The sequence below is a fragment of the Amblyomma maculatum genome, chromosome 1 (assembly GCF_055883805.1).
Source record: "Amblyomma maculatum isolate TAMU_Amacu chromosome 1, ASM5588380v1, whole genome shotgun sequence".
Classification (NCBI taxonomy): domain Eukaryota; kingdom Metazoa; phylum Arthropoda; class Arachnida; order Ixodida; family Ixodidae; genus Amblyomma; species Amblyomma maculatum.
The window spans coordinates 465,331,350-465,354,671 of NC_139344.1; the positions used below are offsets into that span (position 1 = coordinate 465,331,350).

At 47.6% G+C, this 23,322-nt stretch overlaps 1 protein-coding gene across 1 annotated transcript in view; it reads left to right on the top strand.

The window, feature by feature from the left end:
• The window catches only part of LOC146209862 (luciferin 4-monooxygenase-like), a 197,043-nt gene that overhangs the window by 52,566 nt on the left and 121,155 nt on the right, over positions 1–23,322 (top strand). The window contains exon 2 of the mRNA XM_084604576.1: positions 21,739–21,842. Within this exon, the coding sequence (XP_084460702.1) occupies positions 21,739–21,842 (104 nt within the window). The remainder of the gene's footprint in view (positions 1–21,738; positions 21,843–23,322) is intronic.

A 23,322-nucleotide genomic window follows, 5' to 3' on the forward strand; every position in this document is an offset into this window, starting at 1 on the left:
CGGTTGATTGCGTCAAAGAGGTCGTTGAAAATGAGTCTGGACTTTACTGTCCCTTTCACATTCTGTAGTCCATGGACGCCGCACTTGGAAGAAAATTCAAATCCATCCGCGACACTCCTGCTAACGAGCTCCGTTGCGAGCTTTAATCTCATCTTCTCGGAAGTAGTCGGATTCAGGTGAGAGTACGAAAGCTTGGGACATACTTTTAGGCACCCTGGGTCCTTGGTGTCCGCCATATAAAGCCTATCGTAGTGTGCCCACAGGATTAGCTCACCATTGATCTTCAGTGCTTTGTGGGCTAGAAGGCGATTTCGAACGCATTCGAATAAATGCGGAGTGTCCGAGAAAACGAACGCTTTCTTTTGTCAAGGGGGTGTACAAATGAGGTGCAGGCGTTTTCAAGGCTGCCGCTAATCCCGAACTCTTTTCAAATACGGCGGTTCGTCGCAGCGCCGTCGCATACAACAACATCCACAAACACACCTGAATCCTCCAGACAGACTATTGCCTTCGGTACCAGCTGGGCAAGGACTGTTCCTCGTGTTGGGTCTTTACTTGCGAAAACGGCGATTGCTTGTGAATATTTCTCTCCGAACGAGCGGAACATAAGCACAAGCCCATGGTTAACCAATTCTTCGCTTGGTGGTGCTTCCTCATCAAAGTCAGCAAAACCTGCATATGTCATTGTTTTTTTACTGCACTGCCATCTCTTTTCGCACCTGTATCTCGTCAAACTACAAGTATTCCGTGTCGCTGAAAAGTATCTTTGTGGCCATCTTTTTTTTTTTTTTTAATGCAGCAAAGAAATTTTGATCAAATCCACATTTTGTCCTTACCCTGCTCAAGTACCTTCTCACAGTTGACACGCATGGAAGCGGGAGAATTTCATTATCCCTCAGGAACTTGATCAAGGGCTACGGATATGGAGCAGAAGGCATAAGAGCAACCACGACTCTGTGTAGCGCCGGGTTTTCTTAGTTGTGGCTTTCGCAGCCGACAGGCACTCTGTAATGAGAGTTCGTTGACTTTCTGGCAAGTTGATGTGGTCCGGCCTCTCACCTATACCCTCCGCAGTGAGGGCTCCGAACTCTTGCTTTTCCTTTTTTACTTGCTCTTCTAGCTTCTGCACGCGCTTAATCAGGCGGTTTGTCGATTTTCTGAGGGCGGCCCTGGCGCTCCTCATGGCGGCTATTTTTTCTCTGCTTGCTGAAACCCGGACTCGCTTGTAAGGTCTGCGCTGTTTCCTTACAAGGAGCCTTTTTACGTGAACTTGAAGCATATGCCGCAAACGTACGCACTGGCTACATGCCACATCGTTGCCTTCAACACGTATAAGACACTCTTTGAGACGCCACTTCGCATCAGCATTACCGAATGCGTTATGCGGGCGCTCGTAAGGGTACGCCTTCACCTCAGGGCCTCCAGGGCCGACACTTAAGTTGTCAAGTGTCTGCGATGCCTCCTGCAAATCGTTTAGCGTTAACAGCTGGCGCGCGATGCCAAGGTCACCCAAGCAAATAATTTTTTCCATTACAACCGCTTTTGAATTCAAGTTCTCGTCTATTTCTACGCTTTTCTTGATGAACAAATCTATAGACTGGTCAGGCGGAGTTGATTTCACTTTCATGTGATGAAAAACAAGTGCCCTATGTCTTCCAAGGTCAGCTCTACACCAAGATCAATATATAAACGGCAGCCGGGCACGGCATTAATTTTGGAAAAGGCGCGCAAAGCGTTCGCATGCTCTGTCACTTGGAATGGATTCAGATCCTCAGTGTCGTGAACACTGACATGCATCGAGCCCGTGTCCCCGTGCTCACCGTGGCTACCGCTGCACGAAGGGCCGGGGTATGGCGAGCTAGGAGTTTCAATCTCCTTGCCACTAACGATAGCAGGAGCTGAGTCCGTTTCCATGTGTTCCTCACACGTTGTCGTCTGGTAGCCTTCATGTTCAGACACCACCTTATTCGCAGAGGTACGCTTTTATTCCCTGCTTGCGGGGCTCTTCTCCCCTTCACAGATTTTGATAGGTAGGTTGGACAGTTCGGAAAGATAGTTGGAAGTGCATCTGATGAAAGAACCGCTGGACGAGTTGCGGTGGCCCACACAACACCACCGTGCTCTGCAGACCACGTCTTGCAAACGTAACTACTGTCCAAATGCTTTTCGCACAAGTGATCAGTAAACTGCAGAAGACGGTCATTGCGGAAGATGGCTTTCCGCCACGCTTCCAGACGAACTTCATATTTTGGAGCGCTGAAGAAGGATACCTGCTCCTTGCACGGTGCGTAGCCGCTATTGCAGCCTGGCACAAAGCACTTCCTGCCCATATTAGCGCAAAGTTATGGACTTCCTTCAGCAGCAAAAGGCACGAAAGATAGATATCGGGTAAGAGCGCGTACGTCTCTGCAATAGCAGTCGGAGGAGAGAATGCGCAAGACGGTTCTGCACGCCGTCGTACACTCCTCAACTGAGCTGCTCATCACCCATCAGGCATTGCTCTGGCGGCATGATGTCATGAAGCTGCTCTTTAATTGGCCAGACGAGGCAACAATCGCTAGAAGTGCAACCGGTGAGCGCTCCAGAGCGGCGAGCGCAGCGTATCGTCTGCTTGAGCAGACGACGCGTCTCTGTTTGCTCGGAAATTGAGTTATTTGGCTAGTCAGCACTACGAAAGGTTTTACCTTCTCAGAAGTCGGGGTGTAAATATCGAAAAATAAATATTTAAAGGTTGGAGTGTTTTAATGCTGATTTAAGTTGAAAATTATCAGCGTACGCGGCGGGGCTCCATAGACACGCCAGCAGAACCGGCGGAGAAGATGGCCCCAGAATTTGTTCTGTCCCTGGCGGCAGCCCTCTCTTCCGGTCACACTAAGCGGCCGCGCACTCGCTGCAGCGCGGCTACAGTTTCTAGTTCACTATAGCATGGCCGCGGCGTCGGAACACCTCTCTTTCGTCCGTGCTGCAGATCGCTTCTCCAAGGGGCGCCACTGAGAGCCACCTACCGGCGCTTGCGGCAAGCGCAGGAAGGGCGCAGTCCCCCGCTGTTCCATTGCGGCAAGCGCACCAGTAGTTCGCCCATTTGACCTGCCGTTCGTGCGGGTGCATGGCGATTACTTCCGCGGCGACAGCATCTGAAAATGAATTTAGTTGCTCCAAAGTAGACTTGTGTCCAAAGTCGCAGTCGGACTTTCGCTCAATGCGGCACAACCGACCCACCTTCACGCCAAATACTTGCCGCGAATAAGAGTCACCAAAATTGGCTACGCCATAAAGCTTATAATGAGCACCATCCCTTCTTTTTGCGTTTCAAAATCAATACCAACGCCTGCACTGTGTTTGGAGAAAAACTGACAAGTTCAGGTAGATTTCCTGGAGGTCAGCATGGTGGTGTTTCGAGCACCCGAACAAGCGGCCGTTGAGAAATGAGCGGAACAGGCGCTTTGGCGACACGCTTATGTACAGGCAAACATGCTGAACTAATCGGAAATAATTGGCATCCACTTTACTGAATTCAACGCGATTGTAAACCGTCGTTGAAATAGGGTGAGCGTATTGTTTGCAGCTCAAACGACGACTACTTTAAGTAGCGCTAGTTTTAGGTGCGGCTACCTCCCCGCATGCTGTCCCCTCTCAAGGTCCGTTGGATACTCTAGTGACGAGCTCTGCATAACTGAACCACCACCATGGCACATGAAAATCGTACATGACAATCGTAGCATTATCTACTACTGCTTTTGAATATAAGCTTAAGGAAGAGTGCGGCAACCTCGGCTGCTCGGAAGTACCTTCTTACGTTTCCATGTCCTATCGCCCAACGCTAGATATAGCAGCGTGAGCAACAGCAGACGCTGGGCGCCTGCTCATCGCGAGTCTGGTGCGCCGACTTGAAGACGCGGACGTGGCCTCGTGACGTTCGATACGAGTAGGCTGACTTTGGGTGCTGACCGTCTCTCTGTGCTCTTGACCTGCTATCCGGTTCCTTCTGGGTCAACCCCCATTACAACCAACCTTCTAATTACGGGCTTAAACGGCTACTTGACACTGGTGAGGTGCGGTCTTGAACTCTATGTTTCGGGCCTTTTTCAGCCACACATCGAGCCCCGACCGTCTCCCTATCGTGTCTACATCTGTCCATCACTGCAGCCGTCGCCGCCGGGGTCTGACTTCGGAATTTGCTCCTCTACCTGAAGCGGCGCCAACAGACCAGGAATACGAGATTTCTGCAATGGCCCAGGCAAGTCAACATCATTTGCTGCTTCAGCAGCCTTGTGTGCTCCCCAGTTTTAATGGCGGTGCTGATGAAGATGTCGACGACTGCATCGACCTGTTCGAGCGAGTTGCTCAATTCAATCAGTGGAGCCTTGTTCAGAAGCTGCGCAACGTCTGTTTTGAACTTGAGGACTGCGCTAAAACGTGGTGTGAGAATAGGGAGGCCAGTCTTCAGAGCTGGGATTACTTTCGCCGGCAGCTGTGGATTACCTTTGCCAGCCATGACCGCCGTTAACACGCACGCTACCTTCTAGAATCTCGTGTGCACAGCCTAAGGAGAGAGTGGTCATCTTGGCTGAGGACCCGACCCGTCTTTGTCGACGTGCTAATCCCAATATGACGGAATTAGCGAAGTAGCGCCACCTGATTCAGGACGTAAAAGAACCACTCTTCGCTGGTTTCGTTCTCAGTCCACCTCAAAATGTCGCGCAATTCATCACTGAAGCTACCCTCATTAAGCGAGCCCTGCAGCAATGATGTCGGCGCACTGAGTCTGCCTGCGGTCAGCCCCTCAGCAATGTGGCCACTTTGTAAGGGTCACCTGAAGATTACTCTCTGCGTGAGCTGATCCGCGAGGTAGTTTGTGAGGACCTCCTCAAGTTCAATCTTGGATCTCTTAATCCGACTGCCGCTGCTCAACATTTTCAGCGGGCGGAGTCGCTGTCGGACCCACGTTCCACCAGCTACGCAGCAGCTCTTCGTCGGCCCGCATCGCCTCCTGCGCAATTGTGTTTTTTTTAATCGCTGCTGCAGTCCGCTCCTCAGCCAACTTTCTACCAGCCTTCTAACCAGCCGCCATCATAGCAGAGTTCCATCATGCAGCCACCAGTTCGGAAGGTAGACATCTGGCGCACTCCTCTCCAGCGGCCGCTGTATTACCACTGCGGAGAACCCGGCCTCTTGCACTGTCGTTGCCACTACCGTGAACTCGGACTTCGTGTTTCTTACCGCAATTCCCCGCGTCCCCGCGGCGTCGAACGCCATCCCGAAGTCGAAGAATACCTAGTAACCTGCGCAACCTCTTCCACCAACCGTCCACAGTCGTCTTTTCCCGCGCGTTACTCGTAACCCAGCCGCAGTGATTTTGCCGATGCGCCGAGGCGCCGGTCGCCAAGCCCACGTCGGAGAAACTGAAGGCGCGACATCAGGTGGGGATGTTGCTGATCAAAGATATAGACCCCCCGTTACGACTCAGTCCGATGCTGTGAAAGTGTGAATATGATGCGGCCGCCGCATGCACCTGTAACTCCTAATTCGCCTCATGTAGATCACGTTTTTAGCACCGATTTTTCTGTTCTCGTCAACGGGCACCCAGCGACCGTTTTGTTACACACCAGAGCGGATTTCTAGATAATAAACAAGAACTTCGCGGATCGGCACCCCAAGGTGAAAACTGAATGGCTGTTGGTGGTCTCCTTATGACACCGATCAGACGATGACTGCCCGCGTAAACATCGTCAATTCAGTCCATGTTGCCGTTTTTGTTATTCTGCCACACTATCTTGTGGGAAGGCATTACATCGCCGGCTCTCTGTGGCACTTCCCCTCCTGGCTACGCCGCGCTGCGAGAGAGAGGCGCACGGCATGTGTTGGCTGGGTGTGGTTTCGGGCAGACGAGAGTGAGTGAGTGAGTGAGTGCGTATGTTGTGTGTGCGCCGAGGGCAGTGCGGACCGGACGGGCGAAGAGAGCGGACGCATCCACGAATCCTGACGGACTGTTCAAGTGAACTCAAGCCGTTGCATGATCGCGCGCGCGGCCGAGGAAGAACAATGAACGGTTAACCCTTTGGTCCTCGGTGTTCGTGTCGTTCATTAGGGCCACCACTGTGGTCTGAGCTAGCGGAGCGTTGTTTGCTCTGAGAGCGGAGCCGCAGCCCCGTAGAGAATCCCACATTTTTGGCGCAACAACGTGGGTCCCTGTTGGCGTTCCAGCGGGGAAGGCTAGCTCTTTATGACCAACATGACCAGCCCGCGCTACGGGCTGTCTAACCTAATGAAGTTGGCCGACGACTGCGGCCAAGCTCGAGATATTTCGAGCATTAGCCATCTGACTACATCAAATCCAACCGCCGATGCAACGTTGAGAAGTCAATTGGACGTGTTGCATGATGCCGCAGGTGCGGCTACCGTCCGAACCGTCGCGCCGGGCATTCCTGGTAAACACTTCGAGTTGGAACAGTCCGATGGCTGTGGCTATAGAAGCTCCGTTCTTTCGAACGTGTCCCCTGGCGCACCCGTCGATGCGGTTCGCGCTAGTATGTTCGCGCCAAGAACTCCCGGCCAGCTTCCGAAACCCGTGCCCAGTGGCAGTGGCTTCCAGGCCCAATCGCTCCGCCATGTAACAGGTGCGACTGCCAATGCGGTTCGCCAAACGAGTTTTAATACAGGCAAACCTAAATTACTAGTACAGCCATTGTCAGTCGGCGGCGGCTACTCTTCGCTCCTATCATCCGCTGCGCACGCAGGCTGGCCAGGTGGCTAAATTGTGTCTACACCCGCAAATGTTGCGACGCTCCCCGCCCTTTGACGGAGAGGCATGCAGTGTACCAAGCCTCGGGAGGTCCGGAGCTGCATCCCAAGCTACCGCCCTTTGGCGAAGGCTTTATTCCCACCGGCATTCAGTCGCGATGGCCCATTGGCTTCGATTGGACAACGCCATCAACAGCGACACGCGCATCACACCCGATGACTGATGAACGCGCAGTATGTCACCCAGAGGGAGATGCCGCCGCAATCGTTCTCGCACCCGCTTTGCAACAGCTGTTGCCGCAGGCGCGCTCGCCTGGCCCTCGGGTCAGCGTACCGATACCGACATACAGCGACTACAGCTACACGCAGAGCGCTAATGACTTCCTGATGGCCTTGCGCCGGTATGACCTTGCTAGTGACCTCAGCGAGAGCGATATTCTGAGACGAGCTTTGCCAGTCGCACTCGTCGATCAAGCCACACGGTGGTACCTGTTAGTAGGCCACAAGGCGAACACTATGTCCGATTTTTGACGCTTGTTCAGGGAAGAGTTCCTTCCGTATGACTACAAGCAGCGAACTGGAGAACTGGAGCTGCGGACACAGGCACCTGATGAATCGCTTGTCGAGTTCGTACGAGCGATGCAGGAATTGTACGAGTACGCCGACCGGAAGCTTCACATCCGGAGCAAGTAGAACGCGTCCTCCGCCAGTGCCACCCCACATTTCCGTCATTTTTTTTTAAATCACCTGGTTGATGTTATTTAAGAGAGTGAGGGTAATACAGCTCGTGCGACAACAGCCGCTAGGCGGCCGGGCATCGCGAGTCTTGTCACAATTGACCATATTATACTCGAATATAATAGTTTCCATCCGGAAGTCGATGCAGGCGCAGCCACTCTTCCTGAAGCTCTGGAGTTTAGAGACCAGCGGCCGGGTGAATAAACCGGCGGTGGAAACTAGCAAAAAACAACTGGAAGATTGGTGGCTTAAAAACAGAAAAGTGACATGTTAGTAATGTAGAAATAAAAATTAATCAATCTAAAACAATAATTAAGATATAGGGAGAAAAATGAGCATGATAGCTACAGCACCACCCTGTTTCAAAGGGGAGGCTCCTATATTCCACCCATCCATTGTGCGCTGACTTGAAGACCCGGAAGTGACCTCGTGACTTTTGATGCGAAGTGGCTGAAGTGCGGTGCCGACCATCTCTCGGTGCTCTTGACCTGTCTCCCTTGCTTCAGGATCAACCCCCATTACAACAGACCTTGTAGTTACGGGCGAACTAAGTTCCGTTCAGTCGTTCAGTCGTGTCTGACTCTTCGTGACCCTATGTACCATGTCACGCCACGCTTTCCGGTCTCTCACTATCTTACTAACATAACATACCTTCATCTGTAGCTCCTCGAGGATGCCATCTAACCATCGCCTTCGCTGCCTACCCCTTCTCAGGTGACCCTCAAATTTCCCAACATCAAAACTTTCTCCAGCGACTCCTCTTTTCTCATCAGATGACCAAAGAAGCTGAGTTTTAACTTTAGAATTTGACCCTCCAATGAGCAGTCAGGGTTTATGGTCGACAATATCGACTGATTTGATCTTCTGGCAGTCCAAGGAACTCTCAAGAGTTTTCGCCAGCACCACAATTCAAACGCGTCAATTCTTCGGCGGTCAGCCTTTTTCACAGTCCAACTCTCGCATCCATACATCACAACTGGAGAGACCATAGCACGAGTTATGCGGATCTTGGTTGGCAGACTAATGTCTCTGCTTTTTACTAGGCGGTCAAGACGAAACATGGCTCTCTTTCCCAGAAGCAGGCGTCTCCTAATTTCATGGCTGCAGTCTCCATCCGTGGTAATCTTGAAGCCTAAGAAGAGAAAATCTGTCACAGCTTCCACTTCTTGTCCTTTGATGCTCACGGATATGATAGGGCAAGAGACCATGATCTTTATCTTTTTAATGTTCAGTTTAAGCCCAAACCTCTCACTCTCTTCTTGTACGCGCATTAGAAGTTCCACTTCACTTTCTGCCATTAAAATGGTATCATCCGCATATCTAAGGTTTTTGATACGTTTTCCAGCACTCTTCCCTCAACCTGAACACTCGTCCAGACCGGCCTTCCTCATGATGCACTCAGCACATAGGTTACATAGGCAGGGCGACAGTATGCAGCCTTGTCTCACTCAGTAAGACCATGCCCAGTTATGAGTGTGGCTTCATCCCCTTCATACAGGTTCCTGAGGAGACAGATGAGGTGAATTGGAACTCCCATCTCTTGGAGAGCTTGCCTCAATCTGCTGTGATCTATGCAGTCAAACGCTTTCGCCTAACCAATAAAGCAGAAGTAGATGGGTTTCTGGAACTCTCTTGCTTTTTCTATGATCCAGCGAAGGTTGGCAGTCTGGTCTCTAGTTCTGCCCTTGCAAAACCCAGCTTGCACGTGCGGAAGCTCCAGATCCACATACTGCTGCAGCCTACCTTGAAGGGTTTTAAACATAACCTTGCTAACATGCGAAATAAGCGCGATCGTGCGGTAGTTGGAACAACTTTGGCACTGCCTTTCTTTGTAATGGGGATGTGAACTGACCTCCTCCAATCCTGTGGCGACTGCAGGGTTGTCGAAATTTGCTGACATAATGTATACAGAACGTTAACAGCGTCATGGTTGAGGTGTTGAAGCAACTTAGATGGAATGCCATCAATTCCGCTAGCTTTGTTCTTAGCAAGGCTGGCTAAGGCCTATTAAACTTCACTTTTCAGGATGCCGGGCTCGAGATCAGTAATCATAACCGTCTTATGCTGGGTTTGCACATACGGGTCCTTCTTGTACAGTTCTTCTGTGCATTCCTGCCACCTCGGCTTTTGTCTCTGAGGCTTCAGTGATGTTCCTGCCCCGTTTGACCTTTATCAGGCCCAGCTTAGCACAGAAGCTTCCTTTGATATCTTTGATTGTCTTATACAGAGCTCTTGTGTTCCTCAATTGGCTGTTGTCCTCAACTGCTTGGCACTGTATGTTCAGGAAGGCATTCTTATGTCTCCTTGCTACTTTCTGAAAATACGCATTGAGAGCCTTGTATCTTTCTCTTTCCCCCATAACGTTTGCTATCCTCCTTTCCTCAGCTATTTTTAAAGCCTCTTCAGATAACCAGTTTGCTTTCTTGCATTAATTTTGCTTTGGAACTACCTCAGTAGCAACTTGTATTATATCACGAACATAAGTCCAAATCTATTCAGGCTCTCTGTCTTCTAGATTTAATTCTTGAAATCGATTAATCACTTCCACAGCATATTCTGATGGAATTTGATCCAGATCATACCTGAAAGGCCTTCTAGTTTTCTGCGTTGTCCTCAATCGAAGCTTAAATTTGGCAACTCGAAGCTGATGATCAGTTCCACAATTGGCCCCAGATTTTGTTTTTACTGCTTGTATAGCGCTTCTCCATCTCTGCCGGCAAAGAATATAATCAATCTGATTCCTGTACAGACCGTCCAGTGAAGTCCATGTGTACAGGCGCCTCTTGTGCTGTTGAAAATGAGTATTCGCTATGGTACGGTTGTTTTCTTGACAAAACTCCACTAGCCTCTGCCCAGCTTCATTTGGCTCACCAAGACCGAACTTGCCTTTAATTGCGGATACTTCTTCACTGCCCACCTTAGCATTCAAGTCTCCTATGAGAAAAAGGACGTCTGATGATAGAGTGTGGTCTAAAAGGCATTGCTGGTCAGCATAAAATCTCTCATCGTCAGCTTCTTCAGCAGTAGTGGTTAGTGCATAGACTTGGATAACCGTTATGTTGAAAGGGTGACCTTGGATCCGAAGTTAATGATTCGGTCGTTTTTGGGGTTGTACCCTAGCACTGCTGTTTCTTCTGTTTCCTATGAGAGCGACCACATTCCTTTTCCTGGATTCGTGCCTACAATAAAAGACATAATGGTCGCCGGAATCAAAATCTCCCATTCCGGTCCGTTTGAGCTCGCTGATACCCAAGATACCAATGTTCAACCTGTCCATTTCTCGCTTGACGACATCCAGTTTACCTTGCGTCATAGATCTTACATTCCATGTGGCTATGTGATATATATCCTTGCAGCATCGGACTTTCCGGTCGCTTCCCGACACATCCACAAGTGAGCGTCTTTTGGCTTTAGCCCAGCCGCTTCTTTCGTCCTGGAGCTAATAGAAATCGCCCTTTGTTCATCCCCAGTAACATGTGGGACGCCTTCCAACCTGGGGGTCTCATCTTCTGGCGCCCTATCCATTAATACTATTGGGACTGGCCGTAGGGCGGTCACAATAGCAAGGGGGGGGGGGGGGGTAATGGCTACGTGATAATATTTACCGTGTTTTTAGCGATGCTTACACGCATAGCTTTTACATATCGCATGTCGCGCTGGCATGAAACAAGAAGGGTTTTCAGTGATTATTTGACCTCTTCAACCTTCTTCCTAAGGTTCGTTTTCCAAACGCATGTTTTTTATGGCTAGCATCACAGCAATTGTTCCTCATCTGTAACAGGTGAAATGCTATTTTGAAAAATTTGTGCCACGCAATTACCTAACTTGCATTACCCAGGTTGACATTAAATGCTGAAAAACTGGCAGAAATAAATTTATACTTGTTACTTCCTAGATGTTTCTTCCCTAGACCATCTGTAAGCTTTTGAGATATCGTGGGTAGGTATGATGCGTTCTTCGGGTCATTTTACGCGTCCTCATGAATGCAACTCTGACTGCAGAATAATGTCTATTAGCTCTCAAGGACTCATTTTTCCTAAATTTGAAAGCAATGAAAACGTGCGTCCAGCAAGCGTCAGGAGCTATTTGTTACGAAATGATTTCCGGTGAATAAAATATCACAACTGTAACATAAATTTCCACTCAAAAGCTTCTTATTTAGGTACAAAAGGGAAGGTTAATTAAGGTGACCTTAAGTAAAAGGCCAAATCGGGAGACAGCGTTAGCACCCAACCATCACAAAGTTGTTTGCCTACATGTATGGATTCAATGTTCCAACTTCATGCCTGTTAGAAGCAAAATTATTTTCACAAATAAAAGAGCTGCAGCATACCCATTCGGTAAGTGCACGAACCGAAAGGTATTCGGTAACTGAAAACTTAAGAACCAGATGCGCAAAATCTGGAATGTGTAGCATGCACACACTAAAACCAATGCTTCACGGCTCGCGCATCGTCTGTGTAAACACAGATGTGCACAAAGAGTTCCTAAACCATTTAATGTCGTGCTTGAATAGTGGTGCGATCCATGTTTCGTTTCATGTTACCACTAAATTCACCTCTTTTTTCTATAACACAGTTCATGTTATGCATTGCACAAATTTCCCGATCCTTGTAATCGGTTACTACTTATACATGTATTGCGCGCTATACCTAATTAGATGTGTTGCCATTGCTTGTCTTTATTTTCTCTGTGTTTCCACTCCTGTAATGGCCCTCACAGGGTTGTCAGTATCAATAAAAAAAGAAAGAAAGAATTACGCTCGATACCTCTCAGATGTTCCTGAGATCGAGCTGTGTAAACAGTCGGAAATACTGCAGGTTAGTACGATAGGCTCTTCTGGTCATTTGGTTTTTCGCCATTCACAAACTGCTGGCTGCAGATTCTGCTGTTTGATTACAGACTCTGTGGTAGGCCACCAGGGCCTATTATCATTACTACATTCACAAGAAAGCAAATATGCGTCAACAGAAATCGACAAGGTGTGTTAGGGATGATACAGGTGAATATATATTTCCAATTGCAAATGGTGCGCTAAAGGAAAGTGACATTCAGTAAATGTCACAATCATGGCCTATTTTATGCGTGATAATCAAACAATCACAACGTTTTTGAACGTGCACAAATGTGCCGACTTCATGCCAGCTAGAGACCGAATTATTTGCGCAAATAAACAATCTGCCTCACGCCATTATACAAACACACGCAACGAATGACACTCCGTAGCTAGGCGAGAAATTGCGGGAGCTGTGCCACATCTCGAACGAGTAGCGCAACGTTTCCCCGCTCGCCCCGATTAAACACACTGGAGCGTGCATAAAGAGCTCAGCCATGATCCAAAGCCATGCGCGAGACATGATCCCAACCGTGCTGCGTTCACTTTGAAAAGAAAAAAAGAAAGAAATAGTGCTTTGCATATGATGAGGTCTGTGTTGAGGCAAGAAGCGTGCAACTGTCTTTCGCACAGAACTACAAAACTAAAACACGAACTCATGCTGCTTGCCGTGGTACACATAATGGGAAATTAACATTTTATAGCAGCGCCATAAAAGCGAAGAATCCCAAGGAAAAAGTCCGCCGAAGAGCCCTGCCTGCGTTTTGTGACGCCGCCACCAGACGGAGGAACCTCCACGATGCGCGGTCCGGGCGTATTGTGCTACCTGAAGCAGCCAACTCAGCCGCATTAGAAGCCGGAACTATCTGGCCCACACTCGCAGCTAATATCGCAGTTGCTCTCGCCGTAAGAAACAAATACGCTGAACATAGCGCTGGCTTCAGAAAATCCAGAATCAAGCCTTCTTGTACTCTCACCGATCGGAAATCTTGCAAGTAGACGTAATGAATCCTCGCATTTGACACTTAGTTACTTTTAGGATAGATATGTTGCTCTCTCGAGCCAAACAATGGGCTCCGCCAAGGCAATGGCACTGAGCGATAGGGGGAATGAGAGAGTGATATTGATTGCACGTGCCTACATAAACCACGCCAACAAGCGCGAGGAACATTCCTCGATGGCAAACAGCCTATACTAGTCACAGACCGCGTAAACCACGCAATCACAAAGGGAGAACCCTAAGCGCGTGGCCTGGTTCTTATAATCGTAAATTCATCCACTGCATATTTGTTTATTGAGAGAGACTTGAAAGTTCGCATTTATTAAAATAATAGTTCCTGCCAAATGCAGTTCACACCATTTTTAATATGGTCATTCATTAAAATCCTGATTTTCCAAGAAAACAGGTAACGGTATTTGGATTGTGAAGCGAGGAGCATTCTACCTATGGGTAAAGATTACAGAGGGTTCTTGTGGACACATATGCCTAGAAGGATACCCACCCTTCCGTAAACCACCGTTGAACGATAAGGTGACAGGATAGAAAAACATTAGGCAAGAAAGACATTTTTCCAAGCCGGACACATATTCTCCTTGGGCGCCAAAGCCTGACTGAAAAAAAAAAGACACATTTCACAACCTTCACGTTCTAAATAAGCTTAGACTCTCGAAACACCTAGGTAGGTGTCCATCATCAGCCTTACTATACCCACTGCAGGTCGAAGATCTCTCCCATACTCCTCCAATTAAACCGGTCCTGTGCTAGCTGCATCCACTTGACCCCTGCCAAAGTCTTAACCTCATCCGCCCACCTAAATTTCTGCCGCGCCCCGCTACGCTTTCCTTCCCTTGGAACCTAGTTTGTCACCCTAAGTGACCATCGGTTATCCTTTCTCGAGCTGCATGTCCTGCACATGCTCATTTCTTCTTGATTTCCACTAGAATGCCAGGGACTTGAGTTACTTCTCTGACCCACTCTGTACGTTTACTATCTCTTAACGTTATCGCTACCATATTTCTTTCCATAGCCCTCTGCGTTGTCCTCAACTTAAGTAGAACCCTCTTTGTTAGCCTCCATGTTTCAGCCCCATATATATATATATATATATATATATATATATATAGGTGTGTACAGGTAAGATGCAACTGTTATATACTTTTCTCTTGAGCTATACCGGTACGCTGCTAGTCATAATTTGGGAGTGCTTGCCAAATGCGCTCTATCCCATTCTTATTTTCCTTGTTCTTTCCTATTCATGGTCCGGATCTGCGGTTACCATCTCTCTTAAAGTAGAAATATTCGCCAGTCACTACATAACGTAAACTACTGTTCTTTCCATAGGCTATTGAACATTACCTTAGTGTTCTGCATATTGATTTTCAAGCCTACCTTTTTACTTTTCCTGTCTAGATCATCAATTATTCTTTGCAATTCATCCCCTGAGTTACTTAGCAAGGCAATGCCATCAGCAAATACTGAAGTATTTACTGAAGTATTCTCCATCTACCCTTATCCCTAACTGCTATTATTGTCTCTGAATATGTCTGTCTTTCTTCTAAGGAAGCTGTGAAAAGTACTGGGGAGATCATGTGTCCTTGCTTAACACATTTCTTCATAGGAATTTAAATACCTCCTCTATGCAGAACTGTGGATGCTGTGCACCCCCTATGTATATCTTCCAGCACTTTCAAGTAAGGTTCGTCTACACCCTGATTTCGCAATGCCTGCATAACCACCGCGGTTTCTATTGAGTGAAATGCTTTTTCGTAATCAGTTAATGCTGTGTATAAGGGCCTGTTATATTCCGAGCATTTTGCTATCACCTGGTTGATGGTATGGATATTATCGATAGTAGAGTATCATTTCCGAAAACCTGCTTGATCTTAGCTTGGTTGACGTCTAAAGTCCTGATTCTATTAGTTACATCTTTCGTAAATACCTTCTAAGTAACAGACAGTAAGCTGATTGGTCTGTAATTTTTGAAGTCCTTAGCGTCCGCTTTCTTATGAATTAAGATAATGTTTGCGTTCTTCCATTGCTGCGGTTGCGTTGATAACACCAGGCACTAGGTATACAGAGAGGACAGTTTTTCTAGCACGATATCTCCATCGTGACTCAACAAATCTATAGTTACCTGATCCTCTCCAGCTGCTTTCTCCCTTTTCATAGTTTCTAATGCTTGCTTAACTTCGTCCTTCGTTACTGGCGGACGTCTGACTGCTTTTCCCTGCTGCAAATCTTATTGTTGTCCTGACTTTTCTGGCTGCAGTAGCAATCAGTATAGAACTCCTGAGCTACTTTGACTATCTTGCCCATATTCGTGATGACATTTCCCGCCTTGTCCCTTAGCGCATACATCTGATTTTCGCCTATATATGCCCAATTTCTTCTTCATCGCTTTAAGACTTCGCCCGTTCTTTACAGCATGCTCAATTTTCTCCATGTTCATCATCATCATCAGCCTGAATATACCCACTGGAAAGCGAAGGCCTCTCCCATATTCCTCCAATTAACCAGGTTCTGTGGTAGCTGCATTCACTTCGCCCCTGCGAACTTCTTAACCTCAACCGCCCACCTAACTTTCTGCTGCCCGCTGCTTTGCTTTCCTTCCCTTGGAGTCCAGTTTGTTACCCTAAGCGACCATCGGTTATCCTCTCTTTGCACTACATGTCCTGCCCATGCCCATTTATTCTTCTTGATTTCCACTAAAATGTCAGTACCTTGAGTTATTTCTCTGACCGACTCTGCACGCTTCCTGTCTCTTAATGTTACCCTTACCATTCTTCGTTCCATAGCCCTGTGCGTGGTCCTCAACTCAAATAGAACCCTTTTGGTCATACTCCACGTTTCAGCCTCATAGGTAAGTACAGGTAAGATGCAATGTTTGTATACTTTCCGCTTTAGCGATGCCGGTAAGCTGCTAGTCATAATCTGCGAATGCTTGTCAAATGCGCTTCATCCCAATCTTATTCTTCATGTTGTTTTCTTTTCATTGTCCGGGTCTGCGGTTATTACTTGTCCTAAGCAGACGTGTTCGCCTACTACATCCAATGCTTCGCTACCTAACGTAAACTGCTGTTCCTTCCCATGTTATACTTCCTTCCATGCTATACTTCCTTATATCGGCAACTTTGCTGTTATTGATTAGTTTTGATACCTCTGCCAATTCTATGTTGTCTGTTGGATTGGAAACTTTCATACTTTGGCATTTATTAATCGAATCCTTCGTCTCCCTAGACAGCGTACCGGTATCCTCTCTAACTATCCTACCGCCTACTTCTACAGCGCACTCCGTAATGACATCTTTGAAATTATTGTTCATTGCTTCTAGGATAATGTCGTCATGCTCGGTTAGAGCTAGATATCTATTCTCTAGCGAGATCCTGAACTCTTCTGCCTTCTCTCTCACCACTAGTTCGTTGATGAATTTCTTTTACTAATCTGTTTTGTTCCTTTTTCGAATGTATACTTCGAGACTTTACCATTCTGTGGTCATTGGATCGCACGTTTCCGATTACCTCTACGTCCTGCACAATGGCGGGGTTAGAGTACATTATGAGGTCAATTTCAATTTTAGTTTCCCCATTAGGGCTTTTCCATGTCCACTTCCGGTTCTTCCGTTTGCTGAAGAAGCTTGGTGTTCATGATTCTTAAATTATTTCACTCTGCAAACTCAACTATTACCTCCCCACTGCTATTCCTATAGGGCCAATGCCATAATCACCCACTGCCCGGTCTCCTGCCCACTTTTTCCTTACCTTGGCATTGAAGTCGCCCATCAGTACAGTATACTGTACTAATGCGTCTTTCCTTTCTGTATTGCCAATTCTACACCTTCATACAGGTTTTCAACTGCCTAGTCATCATAATAGATATCATCATAAGGTTAATATTATAAGGATCTATGATAAGGTTATCATAGATAGGTTAATGCTAGATTTATGCTATAGGATTCGTCTGTATTACCTGTTATATACTTATACACAAGGAAACCTACCCCTAGTTCTCGCTTCTCTGGTAAACCTCGATAACACAGTACATGCCCGTCCTTCAGTACAGTATATGCCTCATTCGGCCTCCCAACCTCACTAATCCCTATGACATGCCATTTCAAACCCTCTAGTTCCTCTTACAGCACTGCTAAACTAGCTTCACTAGCTAGAGTTCTAGCGTTAAGCGTTGCCAGGGGTAGTTTTCAATGGCGGTCTGTCCAGCGGAGCCAGAGATTCTAGCCACGTTGGTAGCCACGTTGGTCAGATGGTAGCCAAGATGGTAGCCACGTTTCTAAAACAACAAATATATCATGTCAGTGTTTAGTAAACACATTGTTTACTCTATTTTGGCAAGCATATACTTCTGCAGTACTCCTCTAAGACTTCTAAAAAACTGTAAAGGGAGACACTTAATTTTCGCTTGGCGAATATACTCAGACCGCATTTAAGGCTGCGTTTTCATTGGGTCAATTTTTAAAGCTCTTTATTCTTTGTATCATCTAAATGTCCGAATTATTATTACTGTAACATCAGTACACAAATCCAAAACACACGGTAGTAACTTTCACTAAGCACTGAGTGCTCCTCTAACACACTTGCTATGACCCATCAAGGCCTGGGTTCGAACCCGAATGACGACAAGATTATTTCATTGAATCATTGCTAAATTCTGAAATATCTCAATTATAGGAACCTCGTCGTCAAATCTGGCTTCATTTAGAACCATCCCCAACTCATCGTATAGTTTTGTTTTGAATACTGGGAGATTGAAATTCTCGCACGAAGTCATGCGGTTGTGAAACCATAAATCTGTCGACATATCAGAATTTTTTCGCACGAATCTTTCCGACACACTGGTGCCCACTGCAGCTACTACGCCGACAGCTTTTCTAACGAACGACCTTTATACGCTCCGCTTAATAACACTAATTTTTAAACTTGGAAACAAATACAAACATACAACTATCGTCCGATATATCTCAAGCATTTGCTGCGAACTGGTACCACATATAGTCTTTCATATTTGATTTGGTTTGTGGGGTATAACGTTCCAAAGCGACTCAGGCTATGAGAGAGGCAGTGGTCGAGGGCTCCGGCAATTTTAACCACCTGCGGTTCTTTAACGTTGTTAGATGTGGCTTGCGCCAGGGCATCGCACCGCTGCCGCCAGTTGTTATATGCGGATTGCGGCCGCAATATTCCCAGCAAAGACGAGGCGTCGACTAACAAAACGTTTATTCCAACATCACGTAGGAACGGGCAGAGAAGCTGGCCCGGAGGGAAAATCGACACGCTCACAGTGTCTGGCGTCGTCTCTACGACGTCTCTCTGTAGCCTCTCTCGTCCCTCTGAAGTGTCTCTCGTAGCGGAATCTGCCGCTGCTTTTTATACGCTCGTTGGTTCAGAGGGGAAAAGGAAATTCATGCCCGAGTAAGCTGTGATCATTCAGTCTCGGTGTCGCGACAGATATCTCCTCCACCTCCTGCAGACGGGAGAGGGCGACGCTCTCTCCCTCAAGTGCCGGGCTTGGCCAGCGTTTGCACACACACGCACGCACACACATTACGGCACGTGTGAATTCGACATTCCGGATCACGCCCGCGGGAGGACGCTACGCTGCGGCCGCGCCGGCTGTCGCACAAGACAGAGGCGAATGGTAACAGACTGCCCCGCCGGGGGAGGGAAATCCCGAAGGGCAGGGGACTGCATCCGCTGTCCGGAGGGATTGGAATGATGCTGCTAGCCGGGGTTGTCCGACTCTTCTTCTGTTGCGCTCAATCAGCCAGAAGACTTCCTTGGTCCGTTCTGGTTCCCAAAGCACTCTGCAAATTGTATTCGGGAGATTTTTCGGTCGTACCCACAAGCGTTACAACAACGCTGTAAACTCAACCGGTGAGCCAGCAAGTCGGCACAAACTTCACTAAGCTATGCCAGACTATTTCCCTCTAATACATTCCTCTATCTTAAGGGGTAGTCCAGCAGCACTTGGAACGCGTCCACAAATTTGAAAATTGCACTGAATATGTACATTACTTTCAAGCAAAGATAATACAATACAATAGGTTCAAAATCCTGTAACGAAGAAACATACCAAGAAGTGAAAACTTTGAGCCTCATCATCACGTTAGGGGCTCCGATTTAAGCCATCAGCGTTAGCGTTGAGACCCCTTTTCAGTGAAGATCCGGCTGTCGGTTACCCGGAACAACTTTACCCTCCCCTTATTGTGCGAGGAAACGCATGAGCACGAGCTCAGCACGGCCGCATTCGTGCTGCTAGGATCGTCGCTTTTTCAAGTCGTTGTGACGGTCTAGCAGCAGTACACTAAAACACCTTTTAGTTTGCCCGCTTAATTCTTTGCCGCAAGGCGCCCACTTTAATTTTGGTTATGTTTCAGCTCAGGCATTTAGTGTGCACTCGGATTGTTTGTTTGGACCTGCAGCGCCTGAATTACGAGCTTGGAGCAGCAGATGCGCCTTGATGGTTCCCATTTGAGCATTCGGAGGCGCGAGCAAGCGAAATCCGCTGCCGCTGACACGCTCCTTCGTTCACACTTCTGCGCCAACATATCGCCGCCGTCGCCGCTTCGACTGCGACCTGACCACTCGACTGCAGCTACGTACGCCACGAAAAGCATACATATGCTAAGTACCGAAGGAAAAACGCATTATCATTCAATTGCTCACTACATCATGGCACATCTGACCAACATACTGCTTCAACAAGACCTTCAACGTGCTATTTGCAGGCGTCGTAAACAAAAGGGGCATACTTGCCGCTCATACCAAGGAGAGCGTCGATATATTGCGCTCCTCGCCCGTCGAAAAAAGGGCCTCGGGTAAAAAATAAATACTAAAAATAACGAAGAACTAGAAATACATTACAAAAGATTAAGAAACATCGATAGGTAGAAAAAAAAAATCGCCAGTAGCGGTAAGATTCCAACTCGCCACTGCTTGTTTCGCAACGCTCGGCTAACGCCTAACGCCTAACCGCTCGGCTACGCCGCGCCACAGAAGCCCGGAAAATATCTCTGGTCTTTATGTCATGGCCCCATTTACAATAAAATGTTTCTGGTGCCGGTCTAAAAATTACAACTTCTTGACCATCGGCGCATGCTGAGTGCTCTCACGACTTGCAACTTATGTTCTGGACGCCTATGCGCACTATATTGTGCACTGGATCCATTTTAACATGTGGAATTTCACAGCGCTCTCAAATTTAGTGGCGCCGGCACTTCGGTCATGCTTTGCTACCGTGGACGTAATTTTCGCTGAACACGGAGCTGTAGCACAAACCTTGAAGGGAAAAAGTGCGACGAAGCTTCAAAACTGACAAGCGCAGCAGCGAGGACACTATTTTGCTGGTAACTAAACCTTACTTGTATGTCAACATGCCGGGAAGCTTTGCGATGACCGAGGGCTTGGTTTGTTTATACACAGTGTAAAAAGGAGCGCAAAAGCTTGAGAAACAGTAAAGTATTGTGCATTACAAGCGCTCTATGTTGTTTTTTTCTTCCTTTATGGGCCCATCGCTCGGTAAATTACTTTCTTCATCGTTTTATTTATTTCGGCTGTGGCCGTCATTGCGAGTACGCTGTTGCCATGTTGGCCCTTGAGGGATGCGACGCCGCGGGCCGCGCCGGCTCGCTAGCTATCACGGAGTCTCCGCTTACGTCATAGTGTGCGTCACTCAACTCCGACTACGTAGACGGAGGGCACAGTTTGAATTCGACCGGCGGGAACAAGAAAAAGACCTCAACTTCTGATCGCAATATCTCAGCAATTATTGGATTTTTGCTGCCGGATATGCAGCGACAGTGTCACCAAATGTAGTTTATTAGATTTTCATAGCATCTTTGGATGTCTTTGGAATGGGGACGATGGGAGATAGTTTCCCACAAGGTTTTTATTCTTTACGCAAACTATTGCAGCATGGAATTTCCTTCTGAATAAGGTTGGAATTGCGTGCAATTTTCCAAGTCCTATAGAAAGCATCGCATGAACGTTTTACACGATACTTCCAATGCACTGTTGTATGTAGGTATACATACTTTCTCATTACATATTTCACACTTCTTATTGAAAATATATTGCGAAAGAATCAGTTTCGGCGAAACGTGAATGTGTTGCGGTGAACACGACTCTGCACGAAAGAAGGAGCGCAAGCTCAAGAATGACCTCGTGGAGAGATGCAACACACTGCAATCATATTGAGGTTTCGCCTTTAAAACCTGAACCGAATTTTTTCGCATCGTACCTATCTCCGTATACTGATGCCGCACATCAGTAATAACTTCTGTGTTTTTGCCTCTACGTGGTATGCTGAAAGGCTACGCGGTATCATGCTTCTCCTGTTTTCATGGTTTCAAGTCGCTGCAAACAATCTTTGCATACACATGTGCATTGAGCACGAGCAATGTGGTTCTTTGCAGGGGAGGTTTTGTACCAAGTCCAAGACAGCGGGTCCAGCTTCATCGTAACAGAGAAAGAAAGCGTCATGAAGGTACAGAGCATCCACAAAACATGCCAGTTTAAGGTGAGTGAATTTCTGTATGTTCACAAGTATGTGCTGCTATAAAGTTTTGTGTCTGATATTGACGTCATCTGCACTGAGGAGTGCCTTGACTTTTGCGGTCCTACGGCCAGTGTGGTTCAGTTCAGTTCAGTCGTTCAGTCATTTCCGACTCTTCGTGACCCTATGCACCATATCACGCCACGCTTTCCGGTCTCTCACTATCTTCCTAACATCGCATAACTTCATCTGCAGCGCCTCGAGGAGACCATCTAACCATCGCGTTCGCTGCCTACCCCTTCTCCGGTGACCTTCAACCTCTCCCAACATCAAATCTTTCTCCAGCGACTCCTCTCTCCTCATCAGATGACCAAAGTAGCTGAGCTTTACTTTAGAATTTGACCCTCCAATGAGCAGTCATGGTTTATGGTCGACAATATCGACTGATTTGATCTTCTGGCAGTCCAAGGAACTCTCAAGAGTCTCCGCCAGCACCACAATTCAAACGCGCCAATTCTTCGGCGGTCACTCTTCTTCACAGTCCAACAGTGTGAAGCTCGGGGTTAATCTTCATTTTTTCTTTTGGAACTGGGGCTACTCTGATCATGGCTACCAGTTTGGGTTGGATGGGATGGCACCTCTCCTGCAACGAAGTGGCCGACTCCGGGTAGCCTAATTGGTGCAGAACGGCCCGACCGACTTTTGTTTCTCAAAGGCGCGTAAGCTGGACCGTCTTTTGTGATTCAATTAGCTCTTCTGTCGTGTTGTAAGGCCGAGAAGGAGGAGGTATTGTGCCAAAGTGTACGGACGCATTCCGATGGATGTATTTACTGATCGCAAGAGGGTGTTCAAGCGATTCAACTCGCTTGGATTCAGCCGTTGATAGGACACATGAAATGACGCATGGGTGATTAACAGAACCTGTACGATTCGCATCGTGCCACTTTCTTTGAAATACGGTGGATACGGAAATACGGCGGATCAAGTGAGCCACCTGCGCAAATTGCCGCTGTAGCAACTGTATAGTAAAGGTTGCTCGGCCGTTAGGTTGAAGGTGCAGACCCAGGCCCCTTAATCTGACCACTCTATGGATGAAAGTGCCTTTAAATTTGAGTTTTATTTCGGGGTGGACTACGGGGGTCCTCGAGCGCGCGCGAATAACAAGTAGCTCCGACTTCTCAGGCTTGCATGTGAGCCCACGTTCAGTCGTGTAGTGCTGTGTGAGCTCTCTGGCTTCTTGGAAGCTATCTTGAATGTAAGCGTCACAGCCTTGCGTTATGCATAACGTGATGTCATCGTCGTAGATGGCATGGCACACATCTGGAATTCTAAGGAGCAGCAAATTCACCGAGAAAGCGGGCGACAGCACCAAGCTCTGTTGAGTGCCTTGGCCTGTAACATGGATCAGTCCAGATCGCACATCTGCGATGCCTATGGTGGCAGTTCGATCCGACAGGAAGGCTCTCAGATGATCATAAGGGCGCTCACCACAATGTGACCTCGC